Source organism: Ahaetulla prasina, chromosome 7, assembly GCF_028640845.1.
Source record: "Ahaetulla prasina isolate Xishuangbanna chromosome 7, ASM2864084v1, whole genome shotgun sequence".
NCBI classification, from domain to species: domain Eukaryota; kingdom Metazoa; phylum Chordata; class Lepidosauria; order Squamata; family Colubridae; genus Ahaetulla; species Ahaetulla prasina.
Genome location: NC_080545.1, coordinates 82,570,092 through 82,597,335, shown reverse-complemented (window position 1 = coordinate 82,597,335; position 27,244 = coordinate 82,570,092). Strand labels below are relative to the sequence as shown.

The 27,244-nt window shown below is 41.1% G+C and overlaps 1 protein-coding gene across 1 annotated transcript in view; it reads right to left on the bottom strand.

The window, feature by feature from the left end:
- The window catches only part of IQSEC3 (IQ motif and Sec7 domain ArfGEF 3), a 78,948-nt gene extending 52,806 nt beyond the window's left edge, over window positions 1–26,142 (bottom strand). The window contains exons 1-2 of the mRNA XM_058190186.1: window positions 25,055–26,142; window positions 15,028–15,189 (exon numbers count right to left, since the gene is read on the bottom strand). Coding sequence (XP_058046169.1) covers window positions 15,028–15,189; window positions 25,055–26,142 — 1,250 coding nt within the window. The remainder of the gene's footprint in view (window positions 1–15,027; window positions 15,190–25,054) is intronic.
- Window positions 26,143–27,244: the final 1,102 nt, after the last annotated feature.

Here is a 27,244-nt window from a genome sequence, read left to right as displayed (position 1 = left end):
TGCAGATGATACAACAGTGTTTGGTCTCATTCGAGACAACGATGAATCCGCATAGAGACGGGAGGTTGAACAACTAGCCTTGTGGTGCAACCAGAACAATCTGGAACTGAACACACTCAAAACCGTAGAAATGGTAGTAGGGGAAATCCTTCCATACTACCACTTCTTACAATACTAGACAACACAGTATCAATAGTAGAGACCTTCAAATTTCTAGGTTCTATCATATATCAAGACCTAAAATGGACAGCTAGCATCAAAAACGTCATCAAAAAAGCACAACAAAGAATGTTCTTTCCACGCCACCTCAGAAAACTCAAGCCCAAGAAGCTGCTGATACAGAGGAATTATTGAGTCTGTCATCTGCACCTCCATAATTGTCTGGTTTGGTTCTGCAACCCAACAAGACAGACACAGACTTCAGAGAATAATTAGAACTGCAGAAAAAACGATGGCTACCAATCTGCCTTCCATTGAGGACCTGTATACTGCAGGAGTCAAAAAGAGGGCTGTGAAAATATTTACAGACCCCTCGCATCCTGGACATAAATTGTTTCATCTCCTACCCTCAAAACGACGCTATAGAGCCCTGCACACCAGAACAACTAGACACAAGAACAGTTTTTTCCTGAACGTCATCACTCTGCTAAACAAATAATTCCCTCAACATTGTCAAACTATTCACTAAGTCTGCATTACTATTACTATTAGTCTTTTCACCATTCCTATCACCCATCTCCTCCCACTTATGACTGCATGACTGTAACTTTGTTGCCTGTATCCTTACGATCTATATTGATTGTTTCCTAGTATGGTTTGATTGCTTATTTAAACCCTATGACTATTATTAAGTGTTGTACCTTATGATTCTTGATAAATGTATCTTGTCTTTTTATTACACTGAGAACATCTGCACCAAAGACAAATTCCTTGTGTGTACAATCACACTTGGCTAATAAAGAATTCTATATTTATTTTTAACCATGAATGATAATGTATTTTCATGGAAAAGTGTCACAGCAGGTGACTGCATGTAGCCGAACTTGGCTAAACTTGAAAAAAGTTAAGCAGGTTAAATCTGCTTTATATCTGGATGGGAGATTAACGGGAAAAGCCTAGGGCTAAAGACTAGACTGGAAAGTTGAAAAAAATAGGTCAAATCCCTTCAGTTGTCAGGAAGGCCATATGAATGTGTCTCTGCAGCGACCAGGAATTGAGGTTGATTTGCAGCAGATATTATCTGCATGAAAGACAAGGACAAATTAAACTTGGGGGTGTGATTGGAATAGAACATATAGGATGCAGAATATTTTGTACATAATCCATCTTGTAGTGGAAATAAATTATTTGTCTAATCTAATAATCGTATATTATGTGACACAGTATCAAATGGTCAAGCTATTTTCCAAAGCACCCGAAGGCCAGACGAGGAATAATGGATTGAAACTGATCAAGGAGAGATTCAACCTAGAAATAAGGAGAAATTTTCTGACAGGGAGAACAATCAACCAATGGAACAGAAGTTGCCTTCGGAAGTTGTGGGAGCTTCATCACCTGAGACTTTCAAGGAAAGATTAGACTGCCATTTGTCAGAAATAGTGTAGGGTCTCCTGCTTGAGCGGGGTGGGTGGGGGTGGGGGTGGACTAGATGACCTACAAGGTCCCTTCCAACTCTGTTAATCTGTTAAATGGCTGAGGCCCAGATCTGAAAGATGCCAGTGAGTGGGCCATAGGAGTCTCCCACAGTTTGAAAGAGAAAAGAGAAAAAGAAAGAAGTCACAAACAGCTCCAAGTATATGTCAGTTATAATATCTGCTTCCATGGACAGTCTATGTCCAAAAGATGTTATTGAAGAAATGTCAGATATAGAACAAATTTTATCTGACAAAATAGAGATGGTATCGAAAGTGGATTTACAACTGACAGGCCAAGGGAATGATTTAGAAAAGAATGCTTCATTGTGCCTACAAAAGAAATTGGCTTTAAATTTAAAAGGGAAATACAAATGACAAACCGAGAGAGTGACCTGGATAATTTTTTTCCTACTGGATTTACAAAAGAGGCTTGTTAAAAGCCTTGAAGAACTTTGTGTGATGAGACAAAGCAGAAATCAAATCCTACAACGTTTGAGTGAAGTAAAGATTAAGGCTGTTAGGAGTTAAGGTTGAGATATATGTGTTGTGGTTTCTGGTAGCTGTAAGTGGGATCTGCTTTTGACTAGGGGCGAATGATGAGACTTTAATGATAGGTTTATAGGTGGGAGAAATTTCTTTTGCTTTATTTTTCAGAGAAAGTGATAGGTTTGGAATATAACATTGGATTTTTTTTATTAACATTAAAATAGATATGTTAATATTTCTGGTAGTTCTTAATAGACTTTTGCTGATTAGTACTGAATTATGTGTTTTTGCAATTTGATTATTGATACAAAATAAGATCTGGGAAGAAGGGTTTTTTTTAAAAAAAATTGAAGTGGTAGAGAAACTTTTAAGTTGTCCAATTTGTTTATATTCATCTGGAGAGAGTAGAGAATCATCTTTTAGAGATCTTCGTTTTGTTTTTGTTTTTCTCTCTCTCTCTTTTCACTTTTAAGAAAAAATCTTTACTTTTCCTTACTCTGTGTTTGTGAAATTTAATAAAATAATTTTAAAAAGGAGTAAATGAAGGAATCTTTTGCTTAGCAGTTGAGTCCCTTCACACAACAATTAAAGGGGAAGTAAAGTCATACGCTCAAATGGGGTCATATGATTTTCCACTTAGCTACCATGTCATGCAGAGAAGAGCAACAAAGATGATTAGGGGACTGGAGGCTAAAACATATGAAGAACGATTGCAGGAACTCGGTATGCCTAGTTTGATGAAAAGAAGGACTAGGGGTGACATGATAGCAGTGTTCCAATATCTCAGGGGCTGCCACAAAGAAGCGGGAGTCAAGCAGTGGTGGGTTTCAAAAGTTTTTACTACCAGTTCTGTGGGCACGGCTTGGTGGGTGTGGCATGGTGGGCGTTGCAGGGAAAGGATACTGTAAAATCTCCATTCCCTCCCAATCGGCTGGGAATTGGGTGGTAGAGAATAAATGGGGGTGGGGCCAGTCAGAATTTTTACTACTGGTTCTCCGAACTACTCAAAATTTCTGCTACTTGTTCTCCAGAACTGGTCAGAACCTGCTGAAACCCACCTCTGGAGTCAAGTTATTCTCTAAACACCTGAGGGCAGGACAAGAAGCAATGGATGGAAACTAATCAAGGAGAGAAGCAACTTAGAACTAAGGAGAAATTTCCTGACAGTTAGAACAATTAATCAGTGGAACAACTTGCCTCCAGAAGTTGTGGGTGCTCCAACACTGGAAGTTTTAAAGAAGAGATTAGATAACCATTTGTCTGAAGTGTTGTAGGGTTTTCTGCCTAAGCAGAGGGTTGGACTAGAAGACCTCCAAGATCTTTTCCAACTCTGTTATTCTATTTCTATTTCTACTTTGCAGCTGAGATGCTCATCCCAATTGTGGTTGCTAAGATTCTGGTGAAGAATTACAGCAGACTGAGAAATATTACAATGAAGAATACTGGCTGGGGGGCCGACACTGGTGGGTGAAATCTCTCTGGATCAAAGGGAGACTGTGAGGTTTGTTTTTTTTTCCTATCTTTTTCTTTCACCCCCTTTCTTTTAATTTTATTAGTTCTTGTTAGTTTTTAATATTTTATTCAAAGCTCTTAATAAAACATTAAACCAATTGTGATTGCTAAGTGAGGACCACCAGTATATTCTAGAATCTAAATTCAGAAAAAAATCTAATTGACTCTAAGAATGCAATTAAAAAAAAAAAGAATAAGGCCAACTAGAGGCGTCTTTCAGAGGAAGAAAAGCTTCCAACAGCAAATTGGAAGATAAATTATGATATAGGCAGTATCATAATTTACAAGGTGACTTACAAAGACACTTGAGCCCAACATTTCCGTTGCTAAGCAAGGCAGTGGTTAAATGAGACTTGCTCCGTTGCCATATTTTTGCCAAAGTTGTTAAGCAAATCTGGCTTCCCCCATTGACTTTGCTTGTCAAAAGTCAGCTGGGCAGGTTACAAACGGTGATCACATGACCCCAGGACAGTGCAACTGTTAAAAATACATGCCAGTTGCCAAATGCCTGAATTTTGATCACATGACCATGGCAATGGTGAAATCCAAATTTTTCTACTACCGGTTCTGTGGGCGTGGCTTGGTGGGTGTGGTGTGGCTTGGTGGGTGTGGCAAGGGAAGGATACTGCAAAATCTCCATTCCCACACCACTCCAGGGGAAGGATACTGCAAAATCCCCATTCCCTCCCTACTCCTGGGGGAAGGATATTGCAAAATCTCCATTCCCACCCCACTCTGGGGCCAGCCAGAGGTGGTATTTGCCAGTTCTCTGAACTACTCAAAATTTCCGTTACCGGTTCTCCGAACTGCTCAAAATTTCCACTACCGGTTCTCCAGAACCTGTCAGAACCTGCTGGATTTCACCTCTGGACCATGGGGATGTTACAATGGTCATAAGCATGAAAACTGGTTGCAACATGTAAGTCACTTTTTTCTATGCTGTTGTAACTATGAAAAGTCACTAAACAAATGGTTGTAAGTTGAGGGCTACCTGTACTGTCTTTTTATATTTAAAAGGCTGTATAAACAGAAGGATAGAATCAAGATCACGTGAAGTGTTAATGCCACTTTATAATGCTTTGGTAAGGCCACACTTGGAATATTGCATTCAGTTATGGTCACCACAATGTAAAAAAGATATCTTTAGAGACTCTAGAAAGAGTGCAGAGAAGAGCAACAAAGATGATTAGGGGACTGGAGGCTAAAACATATGAAGAACAGTTGCAGGAACTCGGTATGTCTAGTTTAATAAAAAGAAGGACTAGGGGAGACATGATAGCAGTGTTCCAATATCTCGGGGGTTGCCACAAAGAAGAGGGAGTCAAACTATTCTTCAAAGCACCTGAGGGCAGGACAAGAAGCAATGGGTGGAAATTAATCAAGGAGAGAAGCAACTTAGAACTAAGGAGAAATTTCCTGACAGTTAGAACAATTAATCAGTGGGACAACTTGCCTCCAGTAGTTATGAATGCTTCAACACTGGAAGCTTTTAAGAAGATGTTGGATAACCATTTGTCTAAAGTGGTGTAGGGTTTCCTACCTAAGCAGAGGGTTGGACTAGAAGACCCCCAAGGTCTCTTCCAACTCTGTTATTCTGTTCTGTTCTAAAAGGAACCCAGTGATTGCTGTGGAATTATATACATAGGATGTTCACCGTTAGAAAAGCACATGTGGTTTGAGAACTATTGGCTGATGGTTGAAGTTCCCTTACAATAACTTTTGAGAAGACCTCTTTTAAATTCAGAATATCCTTTCTGAACTTTCTGATCTCACAGAGAATGCAAAAAAAGTGAAAGGACACCGAAAGATTTATTTTATTCCTTTTGAAGAGGAATGGAATCCAAAACCGTCTTCCTGAGGCTACTTTTTCTGCCGTTTCAGCTTCTGCCCTTTGTGCCCACCGATGGCGCAAGCAGGGAGAACTTTCGTCCCGTCAGCCAAAAGAATCCTCCTGCTATCTGTTCTGCCACAAAGCACCTAGAGCCAGGCTCATCCCTGCACCACAGACTGAGGCAGAAGGTTTGGGGAAGGCAGGAAGCAGCTGTATTCATATGGATGGAGGATCTGCTCAGCCAAGGGAAGTGACCTATTTTCAAGGTTTTTTTTTTCCGCTCAGGTGACAATACAGCGGGAGATGTCTTCCAACTAAAAGCATCTGTAATGAACTTGCAGCCCACGCTCAGGGAGGGAAAAGAGGAGAGGCAACCAGGTGGAAACTCTTAAAACCACAAGACACAAACATATTAATAAGTAGCAGTTTCTTCTCTCCAGATAGCAAAGGGGGGGGGAGGGAGAGGAAGGATGTGAAGGAGTGCTCACATTTGTCAAATCCCTACTGACCAACCAATTCCCCCATGGGGAATACCGACAATTTAAACACTGTTTGATGTTCACCAATCACTTTGACCATGCGTGTTACTCTCCTTATATAAAAATATTGCAGAATCAAAGACCTGGATGTAAAAAAGGATCAGAGCTAGATATTTCGAAGTATTGGAGGACAATACTTTAAACTTCAGACAATACTAAAGCAGGACAAGGAAAACTAAAAATACAATCCTTAATTATTATTATTTTCTTCCTTTATAATTTTTATACTCTTTCTCCCAGGGGTGAAATCCAGCAAGTTCTGACAGGTTCTGGAGAACCGGTAGTGGAAATTTTGAGCAGTTTGGAGAACCGGCAAATACCACCTCTGGCTGGCCCTAGAGTGGGGTGGGAATGGAGATTTTGCAGTATCCTTCCCCTGGAGTAGAGTGGGAATAGGAATTTTGCAGTATCCTTCCCCAAGTTACGCCCACCAAGCCAAGTGCTTCAACCTCCAAGTGCTTCAACGGCCCTCTAAAAGAAGACAAATGACCAGCTGTCTGCAAGGAATATAAATCCTTCCATTCCCCACTATCCTGTCAGAGCTGAAGAAGCTTCTTGGATGAGAAGCGAAATGTCTTCAAAAGAAAAAACAAGAAAGTCCAGTTGCCTCCTGAAAAAAGCACCTTTGGGCCAATTATGACCTGGATGACTGAGAACTGTACAGAATTTTATATATATATATATAAAATCCAGTGTGGTGAACATATCTAATAGTTGTGCCTCATTGTTTCCAACAACAACAACATTGTGAGTTGGGTTGCATTAAGAGAGGGTGACTTGTCCAAAATCTGACTAAGGGGAGGCATGAAATCACAGTGCCCTGGTTTCTGGGTCACCATCTTAACTATTACACCAAATTGGTTTACATCTCTCTAACTACAAGTTGTTTTGTTCACAATACTACCTATATTTCCACCTAATATATACCTGAGACCACCTGACTTTGTACTAAGGGGATTGGAAGTGAAGCAGAGGTTTCTAGTTTGTCCTGGTCCAATACTTATATGCATGATTTCTGGTACTCTAGCAGCAACAAGGGTGATCTGCCCAGCTACCGCTGGCTGGTTTGAGTCTGGCATTGACTTCTGAGGATAGGTGCTTAAGAAATACCTGGCACATACGAGATATTTATCAGTTCTTCCTCTTTCAAAGCACATATTCAGCAAGAGAGAGCTAGAACTCTCCTTTATTACACACATATTCTTCCCCCACATCACCACCAATACATACAATTTTAAAAAAGCAAGAATAGCTTGCAATGCAGATCCATTTCCCTGGAAAAGGCAATGCTTTTGGCAATGCAGACTGCAGACTGCTTTGCTTTGGTCTGGAGAAGCCATTTTGACTAGCACACACGCTTATTGGCCATTCACTGTCTGAACTTTTGCATTTCAGCTTTAGTGGCCCTGCCATTCTTATGAACACTGCCATTCCGACATCCTGGATACTCTCTCTCACTAAGAGCACAACTCACTGGAAACCCTACTCAGATGCGTCATAAAGATCAACAAGCAGTCAATGACTACTTCAGCTTCAACCACAATAATACATGGGCAAACAATAGATACAAACTCAAGGTAAACCGCTCCAAACTCAACTGCAGAAAATACGACTTCAGCAACAGAATGGTCAATGCCTGGAATGCTCTACCTGACTCCGTTGTTACATCCACAAACCCCTACAGCTTCAACCTTAAACCGTCTACCGTGGACCTCACCACATTCTTAAGAGGTCAGTAAAGTGGGTGTCATAAGCGCCCCATTGTGCCTATTATCCCTGTCCTACTGTTCCCATTTACTTGTATTCATTTCCTATGTTCATATCCATGTTTATACTTACACCTGTTATCTAGTACAGGGGTCTCCAACCTTGGTCCCTTTAAGACTTGTGGACTTCAACTCCCAGAGTTCCTCAGCCAGCTTTGCTGGCTGAGGGACTCTGGGAGTTGAAGTCCACAAGTCTTAAAGGGACCAAGGTTGGAGACCCCTGATCTAGTACATGCTTGACAAATTAAAGGAAGGAAGGAAGGAAGGAAGGAAGGAAGGAAGGAAGGAAGGAAGGAAGGAAGGAAGGAAGGAAGGAAGGAAGGAAGGAGAGAGAGAGAGAGAGAGAGATCACTATGAAGATCTACCACCACTCCTGTGGCCTTACTAAAGCTTTATAAAGCGGTACTAATACTTCACGTGATCTTGATCTATCCCTCTGTTTATGTAATAAAGAATCATTTAGTAATGATTCTATTCCTCTGTTTATACAACCAAGGATTGTATTAGCTTTTTCGGCTGCTGCCACACACTGCTGGCTCATGTTTAAGTGATCGTCCACTAGGACTCCAAGGACCCTCTCACAATTACTGCTTTTGAGACAGGTTTCACTTAATCTGTACTTCTATCTTTGGTTTTTCCTGCCCAGGTGTAACACCTTTCCCTTCAGCCTCTCATTTTTGTGAATCCAACCAGTTTTATTTCTCCTACTTTTTTATTTTTCTGTTACCCATTCTGAATTTTTTTTTTTTAAAAAAAGATGTCTATAAGATTTAGAAGAATGTTGTTGATCCACCCCCCATGTTCATATCATTTTTATTGCCATTTTATCCATGGCGGAAGATTTGCAAACCATTTCCCTAAAGTAGCAGACTTCATAGTTTTCGCCTTAAAAGCCATTTGTTTTGATTAGCAAGGGGCATCATAAAGTTTGATGTGTGAATTTAAAAGGGCCTCTGGTGGCTCAACAGACTAATGCAGTCTGTTATTAACAGCAGCTGCTTGCAATTACTGCAGGTTCAAGTCCCACCAGGCCCAAGGTTGACTCAGCCTTCCATCCTTTATAAGGTAGGTAAAATGAGGACCCAGATTGTTGGGGGCAATAAGTTGACTTTGTATATAATATACAAATGGATGAAGACTATTGCTTGACATAGTGTAAGCCGCCCTGAGTCTTCGGAGAAGGGTGGGATATAAACGCAAATAAAAAAAAAAAAGATAACCAAGTCCCCCCCCCTCTCTCTCTCTGAGTGTGTGTGTGTGTGAGAGAGAGAGAGAGAGAGAGAGAAAAAAATAGGAGAGCTGATGAGTTTACATTCAACTCAATGCAACTCAACCAATTTAGGCAAGGCACTGCAGACAAGCAGTGCTTGTAAAGCTTAATAGCTAGAGACCACGTTGTGCACCCTATTGTTGTGATTATGATGTTCTGAGAATGAACACCCTGTACCTGCTTTTTAAGTTGACCCTCCTCCTTCCTCCACATAAACAGCAAGATTCAGGGCCATTTCCTGTAAACCAGATTGACAGCTTTCAGCCAATTTTCCAGAGGAGCTCAAATTCCAGATGATGAGCAGAGTCCAGTCCTCCAGGAAAAAAAAAACATCAGAAAAGATTGCCTGAGTCTGAAAAGCAGCCTGCTCCCATTAACCAGAATGTCTCTTGCATTTGAAAAAATAACCCTACGCTGAATAGAAATTGAAGCAGACAGTTGCATCTGACCTTCCCAGAGATCTTTCTGCTAGCAGAACAAACACCCCACCCCGTTCATGGTTACCAGCTCCGTTCATGGCATGAATCGTCCACTCCTTACGGTTTATGAATGAATGCAAAGAATTCGACATTTTCAGGAGATGATGAAAGGAACAAAAGTCGAATGGAATCAGGGCAAAATGATGACACACAAGGACAAACAAGAGGTCGGAAAAAAGGGGATAAAAAGATAAAGATAGCAGAGGCAGACATAATGATGCCACTCTTGTCACAATCATTATTTCTAAAAAAAAAAAAAAAGCTTCAAAGGAGTTTGTATGCCACTGTTTTGTTCTCCAACAACATGTATTTCTTTTCCATTACGATGTTGAAGTGTGGTACATGCATGTAACATTCAATGCAAATGTGACTTGTATGCTTTTAGTTTAATGGGATCTGCTAACCCATTCTTTGTTAACTGTGATCCCTTGTTATCTTGGCTTACTGTTATATGTGTTTCTTTGTCCTCTTTTCTAACAAACTGTGATTTTTAAAAAAAAATCTGTACCTCTTTCGGAATTGTAACTATTATATACTGCTTCTAAAGATGGTAGTTAGACTCTACCTTACCTTAGGTCTTTAAGTTTGATTGTATTGGGATACCACAAGAGGGAAATTCTCAAAGTATTGCCTTATGTCTAAGTATATTTGTGCATGTTGTATGGCAGTAGTATTATTATTATCCTTCTCATCTTCTCTACTACCCCCTCTTATTGGTATCATTATTATGATTTTTATTACTCAGTTGCTTTGCATGTACACTGAGAGCTTCTGCACCAGAGACAAATTCCTTATGTGTCCAGTCACACTTGGCCAATAAAGTATTCTATTCTATTCTATTCTATTCTATTCTATTCTATTCTATTCTATATTCTACATTCTGTTCCATTCTCTTCTCTTCTCTTCTCTTCTCTTCTCTTCTCTTCTCTTCTCTCTTCTATTTTATTCTATGAAATTACAGACTTAACAAATTAAATGCTATTAAGCTATGAAGCCATGGTTTTCCCAGTTGCAAAGTATAGCTGTGAAAGTTGGACCATAAGAAAGGCTGAGCACCAAAGAATTGAGGCCTTTGAACTCTGGTGCTGGAGATGACTCTTGCGAGTCCCTTGGACTGCAAGGCGATCAAACCAGTCAGTACTAGAAGAGATCAACCCTGACTGCTCTTTAGGCGGCCAGATCCTGAAGATGAAACTCAAATCCTTTGGCTACCTAATGAGAATTACAGACCAATCTCTTTATGCTGCATCACCTGCAAAGTAATGGAATCAATCATCAACCAATCCATTACCCTCCACCTAGAAACAAACAATCTACTCTCTAATAAACAATTTGGTTCAGAAAAAAATTATCATGTAATTTACAACTTCTTCACTGCAAAAACATATGGACTACAAATCTTGATCAAGGCAAAGCAATAGATGCAATCTACATAGACTTCTGTAAGGCTTTTGACTCAGTAGTACATGATAAACTTCTCCTAAAACTAAAATCCTACGCATCTCTGGACCCCTCCACAATTGGATAACAGCTTTCCTGTCAAACAGACAACAAGTGATCAAAATTGGCAGTGCCCTATCAAATCCTGCTCCTGTCAATAGCGACGTTCCCCAAGGCAGCATTCTTGGACCAACACTCTTCATATTATACATTAATGATCTCTGTGACCATAGTATAAGTAATTGTTTTCTCTTCGCTGATGACGTCAAACTATTTAACACTATCAACAATACAGCTACTCTTCAAAAAGATCTTGACTTTGTGTCAGAATGGTCAAAAACTTGGCAACTCCAAATCTCAACCAGCAAAGGCTCTATCTTACACATTGGAAAAAAGAATCTGAACACTAAATACAAGCTTGATGGACATTACCTTGCAGATGACCCCCACCCCGTTAAAGACCTTGGAGTTTTCATATCAAATGATCTAAGTGCCAAAGCCCACTGCAACTACATCGCAAAAAAGGCTTTAAGAGTTTTAAACTTAATCTTGCGTAGCTTCTTCTCCAGAAACACTACACTACTAACCAGACCATATAAAACATTTGCTAGACCAATTCTTAAATACAGCTCGCCTGTCTGGAGCCCATACCTCATTTCGGACATTAATACAATTGAGCGTGTCCAGAAATATTTTACAAGAAGAGTTCTCCACTCCTCTAATTACAACAAAATACCTTATGCCACTAGACTTGAAATCCTGGGTTTAGAAAATTTAGAACTCCGCCACCTTCGACATGACCTGAGTTTAACTCATAGAATCATCTGTTACAATGTCCTTCCTGTTGAAGACTACTTCAGCTTCAATCACAACAATACACGAGCACACAATAGATTTAAGCTTAATGTGAACCGCTCCAATCTTGATTGCAGAAAATATGACTTAAGTAACAGAGTTGTTAATGCCTGGAATGCACTACCAGACTCTGTGGTCTCTCCCAAAATCCCCAAAGCTTTAACCAAAAACTATCTACTATCGAGGGGGCGTGCATAAGAGCACCAACGTGCCTACCGTTCCTGTCCTAATGTTCCCTTCGATTGTATCCAAATTTCATATAGTTATTACATACTTATGCTTATATATATATGCTTATATATCTTATAGTTATTTCATGCTTATGCTTATATATACTGTTGTGACAAAATAAATAAATAAATAAAGACTGCAAGGTGATCAAATCGGTCAGTCCTAGAGGAGATCAACCCTGACTGCTCTTTAGGCGGCCAGATCCTGAAGATGAAACTCAAATCCTTTGGCCACCTAATGAGAAGGAAGGACTCATTGGAGAAGAGCCTAATGCTGGGAAAGATTGAGGGCAAAAGAAGAAGGGAACAACAGAGAACGAGGTGGCTGCATGGAATCACTGAAGCAGTAAGTGTGAGCTTAAATGGACTCCAGAGGACGGTAGAGGACAGAAAGACCTGGAAGAATGTTGTCCATGGGGTCGCGATAGGTTGGATACGACTTCACAACTAAGAACAACAACAACAAGCTATCAGAGGTCAGTATTTAAAATGAAATATATACATACATCACTATTTTAATCCCTTCCATTTTTTTCTATGCAATTGATGCTCTACATAGGACTGGTATAACCCATATCTTAGCTATCATAAAAAAAGAAATTACCGGGAATTCAAATGTTGCTCATTTGGAACCAGACTGTCCTAACCATGGAGAAAAATAATAGCTCTGTTATGACAAGCAGAACAGCTGCAAGCAAGACTGAAGCATGCCATGTACTAAATCTTTGCTTCTTGCGGGTCTACTAAATAATGCAAACATTACTCCTCTCACTCAGAAAAAAATAAATGGAAAAGAGACCGGAGAGGCTAAGTTCATATACTGGGCTAAACTTCCATTATATTAATCATGGTTTGTTAAATTAGCCCCAGCTGATCAGAATAATGTAACATGTTAAGCCATAACCATGACCCACTCTGCCGCCAGCCAGAGGTGGTATTTGCCAGTTCTCTGAACTACTCAAAATTTCCGCTAATGGTTCTCCAGAACCAGTCAGAACCTGCTGGATTTCACCCCTGGCAAGAACCCAGTTAGAGGGAGAGGAAGGGAGAAAAACAAGGGAAAGCCCAAACAAAAAATCTCAGACTCAAACAGCTACATCTACCCCAGGATGAGAGCAAGTAAAGTAAAACCCTTCCCCATAAGGACCCACGGCTGAGCAATCTTTTTGTCTCCAGCCTTATACTAATCTTGCAGGTAGGAATGAAGTGGAGAAAAGTGACAGAGGAGGAAAATCAGTTTGACAATGTCAGGCAAACAGGTTGCTGTTAATGGTCATTTATAACCAGTTGACAATGAGCTGATGTTCTCCTTGCTTAAAGATTTGTGCTGCCTAGAGCCACCTAAGGACACTTCACTCCTTCCTTTTGCTTTGTTAATCACGGAGCAATTGAGCACAGCCATGTGTTTGATGGAAAACAGGTTCAACTTTTGTTATAGCTGCTTAGAGTCTACCTAGTAGTAAAAAACGACTCGTCCGTTCTTCCCAGCTTTCCTTTGCTGCCTCTATTGTTTCTGGCTTAAATTCTTTCAAATTCTATACAAGAATATCACTAGATTGATGTCCTCTGGCTTGACGCAGATCAATATACAGACAAAAAGAAAACCTGGAAGAATCAGGATAAAGATTCACTTTACTATTATAAGGAGCTAAGCTTGTAAACAGGACCACAACTACCCTGCATTTCAATTCCTCACAGTATTTCCCTTGTCTGTGATGTCATCGCTGCTCTAAATATGTAATTTACCAGCACTGAACCCTTATTTAACTTGTGGACAAAGTGGTAAAGTGCTCCAAACTCTATAATAAATTTTGGAGTAGACTTTTGCACGAGGACAAACCGAGAATCCAGCCTGTTCACTGTCCTGCGGCAAGCACAACATCCTTGCTCCACCCACCCCCTCCCTTGATGTGCTTCCCTTAATTCATTTTTGTAAAACAAACTGTACAGCCAGTTTATTTCTCCTGGTGATGAGATGCTGCTCTCATATTCTTTCTGCAGTGCTGATTCACTTGGATTGTTCCCCACATTAAAAAGAGCAGCAGATTTTACAAGGTTTTGGAAAAACAGGAGCTAGTAGGGAAGCGGGTAGCAACTGAAGTATGTATCTATAGCATGGGTTGGCAATTCATTTTTCAAAGGGGCCACATGAAAAACTGGGACTGTTTTTCTTGTATGTGATCCCTCACATTCTGGACATAAATTGTTTCAACTCCTACCCTCAAAACAATGCTATAGGGTACTGCACACTTGAACAACTAGACACGAGGACAGCTTTTTCCCAAATGCCATCACTCTGCTTAACAACTAATTCCCACAACACTGTCAAATAATTTACTAAGACTGTATTACTATTATTATTATTATTCTCTTCCTTACTAGTATTTATCTCTTCCCACTTATTATTATAACCATGTTGCTTGTATCTTTCAATTTATATTGTATTTATTTGTTTCCTAGTATGATTTGATAGCTTATTAGTAACCTTGACTATCACTAAGTGTTGTACCTTTTTATTCTTGATGAATGTATTTTATTCTCCTTATGTACACTGAGAGCATATGCACCAAAGACAAATTCCTTGGGTGTCCAATCACATTTGGCCAATAAAGAATTCTATTCTATTCTATTCTATTCTATTCTATTCTATTCTATTCTATTCTATTCTATTCTATTCTGTAGGCCGAACCAATACGGTACTTATCCAGCCAAGGTGGATAAGTACGCATGCACACATGTACATAAATTGGAAAAGAAAAAGCAGTCGCCTTCAAAATAAAAGCAATGTATATTGCGTGCATAGCACAAAGTGATTTCTAATTTCCAATTAACTTCATGCAGGCCAGAAGAGGACGGCCAAAGACCCAGCTGTGCTCCAGGGGGCACAAAATACCCAGATCTGAGCTATAGGAACATTCTTAACCATGGTTAATAGCAGAAAGTGTGGCTGGTGATGGGTAGAGGAAGCAGGGGATGGACACTTACTCCAGGACATCTCTGTTGAATTGTTTCTTGCTGTTTCCCAGAAATTCCCCGATCATTTGTCGGCTGAGCCCCTTACGCTGCAACAGGAAATGGGCCACTCCAATCGGTGTATCTGGTATGAAGCCTCGCGAGATCAGGAACTGGATCCCCTTGTCTGGATTTCTGCAAAGAGCAGGGAAATAAAGGTGAGATGGATCCTTACAATGTTGCTTAGAACACAATTCTTGCCTAAGAAGAGGCTGTGAGCAGTTTTATATCAAAATACATTTTACTTTTTATGCCGTTTCCATCTTCCCTTAAAACATGAACAGAATCCACAATGGGCTGAGAATCAGAGTCTCCACTAGATAATTGACCCTCAAGCTGAAAGTAAATTAATCAAGTAAAAAAATAGCTAACGGGAGAAAATCTTTTACTTAAACTTCCTCAAACCCCATTAAAGGTAAAAGTTCTCCTTGCACATATGTGCTAGTTGTTCCTGATTCTATGAGCAGTGCTCATCTCTGTTTCAAAGCCAAAGAGCCAGCGCTGTCCGAAGACATCTCCATGGTCATGTGGCCGGCATGACTCAATGCCAAAGGTGCACAGAATGCTGTTACCTTCCAACCAAAGGTGGTCCCTATTTTTTCTACTTGCATTTCTTACCTGTTTTCTAACTGCTAGATTGGGACAAGTAATGGGAGCTCACCCTATTACACTGCACTAGGGATTTGAACCGCTGAACTGCCAACCTTTCGATTGACAAGCTTAGCATCTTAGCCACTGAGCCACCACATCGCCTCAAACCCCATTATCCAGACCTAATCCACATATCAAAGGAGAAGGTCTGTAAACACAAACAGAGTTAATTAAATTAGGTCTCCCAGCAGAACTGCATGTTCACAAGAATACACACACACACAGACAGACCCATGCCCCTCAAGTGTCACCCTGGACACTCCCACACCCAGGACAAGTTCCCTTATATAACTATGTCGCTGTACCCCATTTCTCTGCAGATGCCCCTAAAGGTAAACTCTTTGCTTTTAGGAATAAGTATTCCTTCTTTCCTCAGAGTGGTCTGGATCTCATTTTTATTTAGTCTTGTGCCAAATTATTCTTCTGACAAGGCCATAGAAACTCTGGCTTTTTCCACAGCTGCACAATAGATGGCAGTGCCACTCATGGATTCCAATCAGGGGTGAAATCTACTTACTTTTTCCTGCCGGTTCGGAAGTGCAAATGCTGCACATGTGCAGAGGGTAAAGAATAGGTTACTTCCTGGTTAAAACCAGGAAGTAACAACGACCAGGTGGGTGGAGCTTCGCGTTGCTGTTGCTACCGGTTCTCCAAACCACCTGCTGCCATTGCTACCGGTTCGTCCGAACCGGTAGCATTTCAGCCCTGATTCCAATCCCCTCATGGAATGAAATGAACCTCTCAGCCACTGCTACATCCTTTCCAGTACGCTTGGTTCCATCTTCCTTTTGCTCCAGTTGTAAGGAGGGATTTTTCTTTTTCTTTTCTTTTTTTCTTTTTTTTCAAATAGGGAACTTCGGTTGTCAGTGAGGGACAGTGTGTGGCCAGTGCAACCACGAGAGCAAGACAACTGACAGGCCCTGATTTTGGCTTTTTGACATAAGATGCCCGGGAGGCAGGACTGAGAGCTAAAATACAGAATTGTCATAGCTGGAAGTATGCCATCTTGGCGAGCGGAGGAGATTCAGCTAACTCTCCCTTACTTAGGAGATGAAAAGAAGCTCATGTTCATAATATTTTTATTAGCGGGGTAGAATGAGGTACTCAGTAACTCGTCAATAGCCAGGCACTGACATCACTGCTCACGGGTTGGGCAGATGGGGTTTGTTCTAACTGCTGTCAGATTTCAGCAAGGTTTATAGACAGCTAGTCAGAGTAAGGAGTACAATACCTGTGGTAGATGAAGAACTAATGGTGAGAAAAAGCCACTGAAGCCTTGCTTCATTTCAGTTCCGAAATCAGAACATCTGGAAGTGTCATAAGGTTAGACAAAAAGAGAAAATACTAGAAAATTCTCTGAGGGGAAAAATCCTGATATAGGCTCTTCTGCTTTAGGTAGTAGTTATATGCAGATCACCGCAGATGGGGACTGTAGCCAAGAAATTAAAAGATGCTTGCTCCTGGGGAGGAAAACTATGGCAAATCTATACACCGTATTAAAAAGCAGAGACATCAAAAGTGACAACAAAAGTGTGTATAGTCAAGGCTATGGTTTTCCCAAATGCAATGTACGGCTGTGAAAGTTGGACCATAAGGAAGGCTGAGCACCAAAGAATTGAGACCTTTGAACTATGATGCTGGAGAACACTCCTGTGAGTCCCTTGGACTGCAAGGTGATCAAACCGGTCAGTCCTAGAGGAGATCAACCCTGACTGCTCTTTAGAAGGTCAGATCATGAAGATGAAACTCAAATCCTTTGGCCACCTAATGAGAAGGAAGGACTCACTGGAGAAGAGCCTAATGCTGGGAAAGATTGAGGGCAAAAGAAGAAGGGACGGCAAAGAATGAGGTAGCTGGATGGAGTCACTGAAGCAGTAGGTGTGAGCTTAAATGGAGGATGGTAGAGGACAGGAAGGCTTGGAGGAACGTTGTCCATGGGGTCGCGGTGGGTCGGACATGACTTTGCAACTAACAACAACAATAATATGCAGTTCTCCAGGGTGAAAGGTAGCAGGGTAATCAAACTAGCAATTTCTTATTGAAGAGGTACAATGATTTAATTTTTGCAGATTTCTTTTCCCTTTTCTTCTCATGCTCAGGAGTCTGGCACCTAATATGTTTTATAAAAAGGCATAAACATTTGTGAGCTACAGTTGATCATGAGATGTTTTGGATGAATGAGCTACAGCTCTCTCACACAAAAAAAAATATGCCTTTCAGTCAAATTTATTACTTGGAAAAGGTGCTAACAAGCTTCTGAGTTTTGGCTCACAGTGGGGGATCAGCTGCAGTTGGAAAGCTATTTGTGATCCCCTTCCCAAACATTTTTTGTGTGGTTCCTAGCATTCTCTTCTGCTGCCATCGATTTCTAACGGCTTTTAAAATGAAACCCAGTGATTTCAAGGCCAGATATGCTGTGAGAGATGAAAATTTAAATGGCTGAACCATATGACTTGGCAGGACTAGTGTCCTCTTTGATCATACTTTGCAACAGAACAGAACAGAACAGAATAGTTGGAAGGGACCTTGGAGGTCTTCTAGTCTTACCCCCTGCTTAGGCAGGAAACCCTATACCATTTCAGACAAATGGTTATCTAATCTCTTCTTAAAAACACCCAGTGTTGGAGCATTCACAACTTCTGGAGGCAAGTTGTTCCACTGATTAATCGTTCTAACTGTCAGGAAATTTCTCCTTAGTTCTAAGTTGCTTCTCTCCTTGATTAGTTTCCACCTATTGCTTCTTGTCCTGCCTTCAGGTGCTTTGGAGAATAGGTTGACACACACCCCTTCCCTGGGGCACCCCTCAAATATTGGAACACTGCTATCATGTCACCCCCTAGTTCTTCTTTTCATTAAACTAGACATATCCAATTTCAGCAACTGTTCTTTATATGTTTTAGCCTCCACTCCCCTAATCATCTTTGTTGCTCTTCTCTGCATTCTAGAGTCTCAACATGTTTTTACATTGTGGCGGCCAAAATTGGATGCACTATTCCAAGTGTGGCCTTGACACACTTGGAATTAACACTTCCAAGTGTGGTATTAACACTTCAGCATTAATTCAATGATCTTGAATTCTATCCCTGTTTATGCAGCCTGTTTATGCAGCCTTTACCTCCAATACAATCTATGACAACTTCAGTAAGATCCTATATTTATCTATTTCATGTATTTTTCTATTTGATCCATCATTGGAGGCTTTTAAGAAGAGACTGGACAACCATTTGTCTGAAATGGTATAGGACCTCCCGCTTGAGCAGAAGGCTGGACTAGAAGACCTCCAAGGTCCTTTCCAACTCTGTTATTCTGTGTGCTAAAAATATGTTCCAATGTCTTAAAGAAACAAGGAAATTGATAATAGTCTGCTCTGGCTGAGATAAATCACTTTTTACCTCCTCCTTTCCTTAAATAACTCCATTACGTACAGGTGGTCCTCATTTAGTGACCCCTTCTTTGTTTTAACAAAATGGTGGCTAAGTGAAATCAAAACTGTGTTTACAATCTTACAGTTTACCTTTGTTTTACAACCTGTGAAAGTTGTAAATACGAGGATTGGCCATAAAAGTACTTTTTCATCTATTTTGTAACTGTGAACAGTTGCTAAACAACGCAGAGGCTGAACAAGGGCTACTTGCCTTTGATTGCTTCTGAACAGGAGATGAATGAGTAAAAGTTTGCCATAGGTTGTAACTGAAACTATTCTTCCTCACCCGAACTGCCTGTTACCATAGTTATTCCATCAAATATACCTTGATGCTGTAATGATCTATGAAATGAAATTCATTCCTGACACATTTGCTTGTTTCTTTCCTTATCCTTCCTGTTTTAAACTATAAATTACCATAATAAGTTAGCTTGATAGAATGATGGAATACAAATGTAGCTCTGTCTGTCTGTATTATCTATTCCTCTCTCCTTTCTTCCTTCCTTCCTTCCTTCCTTCCTTTTTTCTTTCTTTCTTTCTTTCCTCTCTCTCTCTCTTGCTCCTAGTCAAACCAACCCAAGAGTGGGGTGACATAATTGCCAACCATTATGTTGATTCAACGTATTCATTCCACAGAATAATGACTCTTAAAATGGGATAGGTCCTAATTTATATTCATGGTGGATTGTAGCTGAAGGCTTCACTTGATTGTTATTAGATGATTGTCACTTGAAGCATTTGTTTGTGGTGATATTTACTTAGCTAGTCTTAACGTGGCCAATGTGCAGGAGCTATTGGTAGGTTGCCACATGGTAATGTTGCCCCAGCATTCCTGCAGCATTATGCTGTGATAGGAATGGCAATTAGCAGCCCAGATTGCTTCTAGATTTAACTTGGCAGCTTTTCTTCCCTTTTTTTTTTCCTGAGGAGTTAAGCAAGTTGGTTGTTATGCTGTGGAATTTCTTCCCTTCTCCTGGCTTCCCCCTCTGCCTACAGAGATGGCCGCCCACACATTGCCACTATGAAAGCAACGCTGCATAATGAGGCTTTCTCTGTTCCAGGGATTCCACCCGTTCGCCAAGGCATCTGTTGCTGCTGTATGAAGTGCCGACTCATAGGTATATTCAACCAATGTCGCAGGAGGCTGTCACAATCCAGAAGACTACGCAGTAATTTCTCAGATTGGAATTAGAATAGAATAGAATAAAAGAATTGGAAGGGACCTTGGAGGTCTTCTAGTCCAACCCCCTGCTTAGGCAGGAAACCCTACACCACTTCAGGCAAATGGTTATCTAACATCTTCTTAAAAACTTCCAGGGTTGGACCATTCACAACTTCTGGAGGCAAGTTGTTCCACTGATTAATTGTTCAAACTGTCAGGAAATTTCTCCTTAGTTCTAAGTTGCTTTTCTCCTTGATTAGTTTCCACCCATTGCTTCTTGTCCTGCCTTCAGGTGCTTTGGAGAATAGGTTGACTCCTTCTTTGTGGCAGCCCCTGAGATATTGGAACACTCCTATCAAGTCTCCCCTAGTCCTTCTTTTCATTAAATTAGGTATACCGAGTTCCTGCAGCCGTTCTTCATGTGTTTTAGTCTCCAGTCCCCTCATCATCGTTGTTGCTCTTCTCTGCACTCTTTCTAGAGTCTCAACATCTTTTACACAACCGAACACTTGGCAAAGGCCATACAAAAGACCAGGGACCAAACCTCTTATCATATACAGCTAATCCACACTTAAGACCACAACAGAGCCCCAAACTTCTGTTGCTAAGCAAAACCATTGTTAAGTGAATGTTGGCCCATTGTACGACCATACCACTGTTTTTGCCACTGTTGTTAAGTGAATCACTGAAGTTCGTAACACGGTTGTTAAGTGAATCTGGTTTCCCCATTGACTTTGCTTGTCAGAAGGCCCTAAAAAGATGATCCCGGGACCCTGGGATACTGCAACCGTTATAAATACCAGTCAGTTTCCAAGCTTCTGAATTTTGATCACATGACCATGGGGATGCAGCAATGGTCGCAAGTGTTAAAAATGGTCATATGTCACGCTTTTTCAGTGCCGCTGTAACTTTAAACGGTCACTAAATGAACTGTGGTAAGTTGAGGACTACCTATAATGGGCTAACCTTCTCTAACCTGAGGCCAACTACATATGGAGGGTTACATCCATCATTCCCATCCTTCCTGTCAATGACTACTTCAGCTTCAATAGACGAGCACACACTAGATTCAAACTTAAAGTGAACCACTCCAATCTCGATTGCAGAAAATATGACTTCAGTAGCAGAGTTGCTAATGCCTGGAATGCACTACCAGACTCTGTGGTCTCATCCCCAAATCCCCAAAACTTTAACCTAAGACTGTCTACTGTTGACCTCACTCCATTTCTAAGAGGGCATGCATAAGAGCACCAGCGTGCCTACCGTCCCTGTCCCAATGTTCACTTTATTTGTATTCGTTTTATGCATTCAATTCATGCTTATATTTATATATATTATCTAATATGTATTCGACAAAATAGATAAATAAATAAATAATGCCTAGGAATTCTACAAGGGCCGTGGTGGCTCAGGAGCTAAGATGCTGAGCTTGTCGATCGAAAGGTCGGCATTTCAGCGGTTCGAATCCCTAGTGCTGCCGTGTAACGGGGTGAGCTCCCGTTATATGTCCCAGCTTCTGCCAACCTAGCAGTTCGAAAGCACGTAAAAAATGCAAGTAGAAAAATAGGGACCACTTTTGATGAGAAGACAACAGTGTTCCGTGTGACTTTGGCATTGAGTCATGCCAGCCACATGACCATGGAGACGTCTTCGGACAGTGCTGGCTCTTCGGCTTTGAAACGGAGATTAGCACCATCCACTAGAGTTGGGAACGACTAGCACGTATGTGCAAGGGGAACCTTTACCTTTACCTTTAGGAATTCTAGCAGCTGAATTCCACATATCGGGAGGGTTCTCCCTTGGGAATATCTACTGTAGGTAAGCCCTTGGTTTTATTAAATCCTGTCGGGAAGTTTTATATCACCCCACATGTTACCATTTATTAGTGAAAGCAATAAAGTTTGTTGGTCTGTAGGGAACAGTTCCTATTAACTAAGACCTCATGCACGCAGCCTTATGCAGGAAAGGAATAGCATTGGAACCATTTGGCAACCAGAAGTCATTTTTTTTTATTATTATGATCACCAAGGGTATTGCACAAGAGGTAATTAATTCCAATGGGAAAGCAGGAGAAAATGCAGACTGCCATTGCGATTTAAAAAATAAAATAAAATAAGGAATATGTTCATATGGTGAAAAGTAGTGGGATATTACCAGTTTTAAACATTTGCCGTAAATTCATTATGTGCCTCAGCATGCGTAAGTCGCAGGTCAAGTCACTGGTGACTAAACTAAATTAAAGGAATTATATATAGGATTTTAAATAGGAACAAATGGTATTATTATTATTATTATTATTATTATTACATTGCTGATTATTCTAGCCCCAGCATTCTGAATGGCGTCTTTCTTAAGGCTGCCTTTCAAAGGGATTTTAAACAATGAGCAAAGATGAATTTGTACCTAAGCCCATTAAACGAGTAAGTAGGTCATTTATTTATTTATTCATCCAGTCATTCATTCAAATTCTTCAAAGCATCCCTGTAGAGTTATTGGGCATGCAAAATAACATCTCATTAGAGCAAGTGTTATAAGAGATATTAGCAGGCTGCCTTGCCTCTGAAGATACCAGCCAGCCACAGTTGCAAGCAAAACATCAGGAAATCTGTTATCTAACCATGGTCACTGCACCCTGAAACTCAATGCTGCCAGATACTGGTGGCTGTATCTTTATTCAGTTCAAAAAGTAGCCAAAATGGTGATACGAATAAATATTCGTGTCTCTATTAGAAGGTCAGGGGTAAGCAATCTTAGATCCCAGTGGTGGGTTTCAACATTTTTTACTACCGGTTCTGTGGGTGTGGCTTGGTGGGCGTGGCATGGCTTGATGGGCATGGCATGATGGATGTGGCAGGAGAAGGATACTGCAAAATCCCCATTTCCTCCCAATCAGCCGGGACTTGGGAGGCAGAGAATAGATGGGGGCGGAGCCAGTCAAAATTTTTACTACCGGTTCTCCGAACTACTCAAAATTTCTGCTACCGGTTCTCCAGAACTGGTCAGAACCTGCTGAAACCTACCTCTGTGAGATCCCCAGATATTTTGGACCAGGGGTCTCCAACCTTGTCAACTTTAAGACTTGTGGACTTCAACTCCCAGAGTTCCTCAGCCAGCTTTGCTGGCTGAGTAACTCTGGGAGTTGAAATCCACATGTCTTAAAGTTGCCAAGGTTGGAGACCCCTGTTTTGGACTTCATATCTCTGTTAGAAGGCTCTTTAATTCTTCTTGACTCTTTTCAGTGAAGAAAATTCCAACAATTCTCTGAATAACTAGCTCTCCTATTAAATTGATCTAATAAGATTCCCCACCCACCCCGCAAACGCTTCCTTGAAATCTACCATTATGTAATTTAAAATCAGTATTCTAAATCCTGAATCTTGGGGGTAACATCTTTTGTGGGCCAGATCCTTGCAACGAAGACAGCTATTGTTATTCCCTTTCTCTACTCCTAGCTAAAGATTCAAAGTTCCATCAATTTCTATTAGTAGAGGTAGTCCTCAACTTACAACAGTTTCTTTTGGGACCGTTCAAAGTTACAACAGCACTAAAAAAAAAAGGGACTTACGGCCATTTTTCATAGTTATGACCGTTGCAACATCCCCATGGTCACATGATTTACATTCAAATGCTTGACAAGTGATTCACATTTATGACAGTTGCAATATCCCAGAGTCATGTGATCGCCTTTTGCGACCTTCTGACAAGCAAAATCAATGAGGAAACCAGATTAATTTAACAAATGTGTTACTAATTTAACAACTGCAGTGATTGACTTAACAAATGTGGCAAAAATAGGTCGTAAACTGGGGCATAACTCACTTAATAAATTTCTCACTTAGCAACATAAATTTTGGGCTCAATTGTGGTCATGAGTTGAGGACTACCTATATCCCTTATTTCTAGTCTCCATATCCCTTGAATTCAGTTTGTTTAAATTCTTTTTAAGCATGGTTCTCAGAAGTGGCACAATTATTCTAGGCTGGGTCTAGTCAGAGCAAAATATAGTAAACCCATTATTTCTCTTTAAGTCCATGCAAAACCCTCGGTCCTTTGAAAGCTGAGCCTCTAAACCAGAAAATCATACTGCTAGGATAAGCCACACCTAACTGTTCTGACCTAGGCTCCCTTAACAAGAAGGAGGCAGGAATTGATCCCGGCAAAACCTCTTTTATTTACACGACTGTGAATTACGTTCATTCACGATCAGCAAGGTTTGTCCAAACAGTTTTTCAAAGGAATATTTCTCAACACACCTTATCTCGTTTGACAAGCTGCCACATAACTTGTTTCCAACCGCAGTACAAGGCCAAACTTGGCACAGAGTCTCGCAGAGTTACGGAATGAACCAATTGTTTCCTGCAAAAGCCCACTCCCTGTTCGCTCCTCTTTTATTTCCTATGGGAGGGGCCAATCACTTCCAAGGTGTGGCGTTACTCCCGAGTTGACCCTGCTTTCTGAGTTGTTCTTGTCTTCTGGCAGCTCTGTGCATGCGTACACTGGGAACGGGCTCCAGCTGTTCCTCTGCCTCACTGCTGTCTAGCTCCCTCTCTGCCTCCGATGCACAGCCCTCATCCAAGCTTTCCCAGCCCCCAGGACTGGCCCAAGTTCCTCCCCAACCTCCTCATTATCTGACTCTGCTGGCAGCTCTGCTGGCCGCCAGCTGGCCATAACACTAACCTAATTGTTTCTGGTAGTCTCTTGTTTTGATGAACCCAGGAAAGCTACAAGAGATTTTAAAGAGATGTTCTTGTTAAGTCACTTACATGTTAAAGAGATTCAGCCCAATGCGGTACAGCCGTTTCCTCATGGTGTCCGTGGAAAGTGTGGGGGATTTGCAGACGGCTGGATTCTCACAGTGGTACCGTGGCAGGCTCAAAATCATGGCTTGCAGGGCTTCCTTTGAGGATAACTCTGAAGCAGACTTTGCCGAGGTGGACGTACTGCTACTGCTCAGCTGTTCCAAATTGTCTACATTTTCAGCTTCTGATCCCTTGTGCTGCCCAGTCCCGTTTTCAGAGCCAAAGTCGAGTTTCGGCATCATCATTTGGTCTTGCTCAGCCTCCCCTTTCTCCAAACCGTTGGTGTTGAGATTCCCCTCGGTTATTGGGTGACTGTTCTGGAGGGCTCCAGCATCAGGCTGCCCTTCTGAAACAACTTGAAGATCTTTATCTTCTTTCTCCCCTTCCACGGGGATTTCTTCTATTTTGGCAGCTGGAGAAATCCCAGCCTGGCTACTGTTAGCCAGGCAGTTTGCCATAGACACCGAGGTAGATGAGGAGACGGAGATATTCTTGTTGTCTATTTGGACAGTGACGTCCCTGAAGGCCATCATGAGCGTGCTGCTGCTCTTTGGTAATGTGTCTGGCAGCAGCCCTTCCTCTTTCTCTTGGTCCTTCAGTTCCATGTCCAAGTCTTGGTTTGGTTGCATGGCGCTTGTACTGAAGGTCTCTCTTATCTGATAGGAACTGCCGTCTTGAAGGGAGCACATCGTTTTCAGGCTCCATGTGCTAAGTGCATCGTCAATCGATTTGGCTAAAGATTGAACTTGCTCAGTGAAGGAGTCTTCCAGTTCGGTCAGGGCCCCACTAATGGTTACTGGCAAAGAGGGAGATCTTACCAAGGGGATGCCAACAAAGTTATAGCCTTCCACTAGAGCTTTCTCAGCAGAGAAATTTTCAGAGTTCTGGACTCGGAGTTTCCTCAAGGAAATCCGCCGGGGCATGCGGCTCTCCAGTAGAGAATTCCGGATCTTCTCAAAGTTTTTGCTGAGCTGGTACTGGCGGAAGGCAGTCTGAATCGTGCAGGCTGCTCTCCGAGAGACCAAGTGGCCCCCATATTTGTGCTCTAGCATTTCGATCTGAAACACACAAACAAGGTTTTGAAAATTAATTTGTGAAAAGTTTGCATTGGCTACTTTCTAACACTCTCCTGGTCTCTGAATATTGATGTTCAGAGGAATGAACAAAGCATTGTGGAATGCTTTTGATACAGTTCATTTTTTTATTGTACATTGGCCAGAGTCATGTTTGTGAGATGGTTGGCTATATAAATATGATGGCTGTCTGCATAAATTAAATTACTGTATTATTCAGAGTATAAGACATTCCAGAGTATAAGACACACCTTAGTTTTTGGGGAGGAAAATAAGAAAAAAAAATTCTGCCTCTGCCTACCAGTATCCATCGGTATTCATCTATCTAGGGTCCTGTCGATGTGTGAAAGAGTTGAAGGCTGTTTGGAAACTGAAACAGTATTTGCTGTGTGAGCAACAAGGAAGGAGATAGCAAGGAGCCTGGGCATGGCTTAGCTCTGCAGCTCTGAGTCTGTGCTCCAAATTAGTCTGCTGCTGAAGAAACTAGTCTGCTGCTGAAGACTGAAACTGAAACTCCTCTCCTCTGCTTGTGTTTTGCTTGTATTTACTATCACGTTGGAAAACCTGCTTTTGGTATTGTATATTTACTTCATGTATATTATATACAAAGAGAAGCTATTGAATTCTGCTGAATCAGTTACCTGTGTGTGCTTTCTGGATGTGATTGCTGCTGCAAACTCTGAGTCTTTGCAGCAAATAGCAAACAGCCAGGTCAGCTTCAGCACATTATTGCAGCCTGATTCAGCACAAGCAGCTGATTGGCGGGTGGATCAGCCTCCTGGAATACCCCCTGTACCAAGCTGCAGGGATTGCCACAGACCATCGCCGTCTCCGTGCCTCGCATATTTGGCTCGCATATACATTCGGTGTATAAGACACACTCAAATTTTCACCCTCTTTTAGGGGAGAAAAAGTGCATCTTATATGCCAAACAATTAAATTGTTGTTTTTTTTTAAATCTAACTAACTGTTAGATTAAAAATCTAACTGGCGGATATTTAACCAATCATAGTTTATTACATCATGAATTACATATACAAGTTTTCTTCACTTATGTTGAAAACGGGAAAATATCATAGTT